This window comes from Halyomorpha halys, unplaced genomic scaffold (genome assembly GCF_000696795.3).
Source record: "Halyomorpha halys isolate HHAL.00 unplaced genomic scaffold, Hhal_1.1 Scaffold1849.1, whole genome shotgun sequence".
NCBI classification, from domain to species: Eukaryota; Metazoa; Arthropoda; class Insecta; order Hemiptera; family Pentatomidae; genus Halyomorpha; species Halyomorpha halys.
In genome coordinates, this window is record NW_027114374.1 from 91,452 (window position 1) to 95,795 (window position 4,344).

A 4,344-nucleotide genomic window follows, 5' to 3' on the forward strand; every position below is an offset into this window, starting at 1 on the left:
AGGAGACGGAATATTTGTGCTGGGTTATGCTGTCTTTAAGCAAATTTTTTATTTCGCCAATGTAGGATGCATTACAATTAGAAGTGGAACAGGAGATATGGTACACAACATGTGAACGGTATTGAGGAGGAATTAGATCTTTAATTTTTAATTTGTTTGTATACTATTCCTTTTCAATTTTATGTTTCTCTAAATGTTTTTGTTATCTCTTTTGTTCTATAGCCCTGATGAAGACCTGAAACTCAGGTCGAAATGTCGGCATAAAAATAAATAAATATTGTTTTGTTTATTTATGTTGTTCTTTGCTTACCGCACCCCATGACAAACTTCTCCAATCATTAATCTACGATCAACTATCTACACCTCATTAAAATAATTATGAACGAACAACAAAAAATAATAGAAAACAAGATGCTACCACCTCTGCTAAATTGGTCAGAAGTATTCCTGGAGAGGAAAATGTTATTGATTGGATGAACTGTGATGCTAATGATCCTGACTTTGTGCATATTATCAACAAATTAAGAGGCACTGAAACAATGAATAGTAAACCTGGAGGAGAGAAGGACAAATCCACTTTATAACAACAAATATTTCATGAAGTGGCACTGGAGTTTGGATGTCTTCTCCTTCATTATTTAGAGCAAGACAACGATGTGTTACAAGCTGACTTCTTGCAAAATTCTATTTCAGATTAAAAGATAGTGATTAATAAAAATACAAAAAAAAAGTAATTGATTATTTACAAAAACTAATTATTTTTTAATTGCTTTATGTACAATCATATATTCATTTTAAACAACTTATTATTATTAGTTGTTCATATTGTAAATTATTTTGTCGATTTAAGTTGCATAACTTATTAGTTTCGAAATTATGTGTTTTGTTCTGGTTTTACTAATATCCTCTGTTTTGATTAAAAAAGTTGTTTTTTTATGTATATATGATTTTAGTTAGATTTCTTTTTATGTAACAACGTTTGATATTGTTCATTTATGTTATTGAACTAAAAATAAAAAGCAAGCTAACCAATTTTTGTCCGTCAAATATGAAGTAAAAATAGGTTATTCAAAACAAAGAAGATGGCGGCGTGCATCCTTCCAAAGTTCGTGGAATTATTTGTGTTGAGAACATAGATTGAAATTTGTCAACTTTGTTGTTTCTCTACTATAATTATAGGAAAAGAATAATCTGAGAAGAAATAGAAGACAATAACAATTATCAATAAAATATTTGTATCATGAATCATAGCAAGTAAATTAAGCAATCAAGTAAAAAAGAGCGATTGTACTACAATAGATTTTTTTTTTAATCTACGAGTGGACGTTGAAGATAGAAGAAAGGAAATGAGCACTTTATGTGTTATGTCATTGTTATGTATATTTCCAAATTTGTTTGTTTATTTTTTCTTTTAATTTTTATGTTTTTACGAGAGATGATTGTTATTATTAAAAAAACAGAATTTTTCCTACTTCTCTTAAAGAACAAAACTCAACATCTATAGGTGCAACTGTTCCAACAGTTTCTCCTAATAAACTTCAGTAAATGACAAATATGAATATGAATATTTGGTGGTGTCTATAATAGTTACAGATAAACTTCTATTTCTTTCAGGATATCCTTCAAAACAGCTAAGCTATGATGATTATGAACGAATGTTACTTTGTCTAAAGGTTCTTTCTGAAAACAATGCCCCTATTGTTAAAATTTTTAACACTGATTGTCGCAATGCTCTTGCTAACATGTTAGTTGCTCAACAGAATGAGGAGTATTCACTTATAAAGGTATGTCCTTAGATTATTTCGGGTATCAACCTATACAAATGTCCTTTGAGTTACACTTTAACACAAGCAACAAAATTTACTTTTTGATATCAATCTATAGTTTCAAGTTCTGAGGTTACTTGTTACAAGGTAAACAATGGTTTTGATTTTTTGTGTAACTGGAGAGATACATGTGATTATTGATTTCCTGTACATAATCAGATCTATATATAGAGAAGAAGAAAAAATTTAAATTTTTTTGAAAAAATATTGTATTTAGTTTGAAATATTCCCAAAATATTTTGTTAAAAAACATTTAATATTGTAAGTCCCAACTACAAGATAACTTGTAGTTTGTGTTCTTACCTAGGTTTGCACTCTTAGTTGTGGTATTTGTGCAGCTTCTAAGAAATTTGTATTTACTATGATATATGGTAAGTAAAAAAAAAAAAAAAAAAGTTAATTTGTTGTTAAAATTTAAAATCAGCTAAAAAAAATGATGAATCTACAATCTTAAGCATAGAAGAATGTTTGATCACAACCCTTATTGGGTGCAGGTTTTCTTTGCGGCATTCTATATACTTTCTATTTTTTATGGCAGAATTTTGGTTCAATATGGAGTAGTATTGGCAACCCTTGAAAGCTGTTCCCAGAACACTGGATTACATAAGGGATGGATGTTGAATGGTCTCCCTGTTCTGACCTTATTGTAATACACTATTATTTCAGGTGTTGACTTAAGGTGATAGTGAATAATTGAATACCCCACAGAGGAATTGAATTAAGAAATAAAATCACTACTGCAGAAGGTATAACGTCAGAGCCCAAAATTTTGTGCACACAGAAAGATTTCAGTTTCCATATTTTATTATGATTGAAACATAACACATGCTGAAACATTTTTCTTTAGAACAACTAAAAATATAAATTTTCCAATAAAATTAAAAGATATTAATTTAAAAAGCAATTATGGAAGATTATTGATTGACCGTGTGTATAGATGAATGGAATATGGTCCGGGTGCGGTAAAAAAAAACTCAAATAGTAAATGATTATACTATTTTTATAAAATAGTATTTTACTATAAAAATAGTATAATCATTTACTATTTGAGTTTTTTTTACCGCACCCGGACCATATATAATTCAAAAAGCAATTATATTTGTATGAACAATAATATTTTTTATTTTAATCCTTGTGGCAGTTTTATATTTATCCTTTTCAGACATTTTTTTTTTCAATTAATATGCTAAAATTTATTCCTCCAAGTTACAACCCAAATATTTTAACTCTAAAATGCTTCTGAAGCTGAATTACAATGGATCTGCAAAAATGTAATTTTTCATGTTTTTTCAAAGTGTTATCTTTTATTCGGTATATTATAGGGTACACTTCATTACATTAAATGTTTTAGAGTTACATGGACTTGAGGAAGTTAAGGTTTGAATATTACTTTAAAAGAAACTTAATATGACACAGTGGTCCCCCTCCTAGTTTAACTCACAAAATTACAAATTTTAAGGGGCATCATGCCAATTCATTGGCGTAGGAAGGTGGCGGTCCCATCGCCTGGTACTAGTACCGCAGATAGGCACTGTTCCTCCAGGTTGGGGGAACACCACTCTGACATTCATGTATCTATACTAATTACAGTACACTCACCCCTACACTACAGACAAAGGTAAAAAACAGTACTCACCGTAGGGACACCTTTCCTAGGTAGCCTCTCCGGATGGGGAGGGAGACAGGGAGCTCTGAGAAGGCAGCCTCTCCACCTGACTCGGGGGCAGTTGGCTGACAACCAGTTCCCCTTAAATAACAGTATCACAAAACCTAAAACAGCCTCGGATTTGATCAGTTTCTCAAGGAAACCACCAAGTGTCCCCAATGGTAAGAATTTTGATATTCGATAGTAGAAAATCTTGTCCTTATACCGACCTGGAGCACTGAAACTGCTCCTAGATCAAATAAGTTTTTACAAATTGGACATAGTTGCCATTCAAGATATCCGATGGACGGGCCAAGGCATAAGAAGAAGAACCTCACCATATTTTACAGCTGCCATGAAAACACCCACGAGTTTGGTGTGGGGTTTGTTGCGGGTAAATTCAGACAACTGGTGATTGGATGGAAACCTATGAATCCCAGAATATACCACATCAGAATACGGGGGAGGTTCTACAATTACACAGTTGTCTACTGACTGCCGAGTAGAGAGGACGTGTGCAGAGATATTTAAAGTTTCGTAGTGTTTTTAAAGTGGTTGCAGGGATATTGTTGAGAACAGGAGTGCGCCAAAACGTTGGTTAAGAAGTTGTTTAGTGCTGTGTAAAATTTGAACAAAGTCCACCGAGCAGGTTTAGCGGAATTTAGGAAAAGAGTGGGGCCATGAGGTGGTTTTCACCCCACGTGACTGAAAAAACAATCGGGATCAATTTGTGCAGTAGACGATCGCAAAGAGCACAAAAAAACTGAGAAGAAAGAATACCTACACGACCCCATTCGGTGCACTGTACGGTAAGATATCGATTTTTAAAGTTTAATAGTTTAATTGATTGTTGGAGTGAGGTGCCTGGAGTGG

General features: G+C 32.4%; 1 protein-coding gene across 1 annotated transcript in view; it reads left to right on the forward strand.

The window, feature by feature from the left end:
- The window catches only part of betaCOP (coatomer subunit beta), a 93,551-nt gene that overhangs the window by 63,690 nt on the left and 25,517 nt on the right, over positions 1 to 4,344 (forward strand). Inside the window, exon 13 of the mRNA XM_067051570.1 lies at positions 1,615 to 1,784. Coding sequence (XP_066907671.1) covers positions 1,615 to 1,784 — 170 coding nt within the window. The remainder of the gene's footprint in view (positions 1 to 1,614; positions 1,785 to 4,344) is intronic.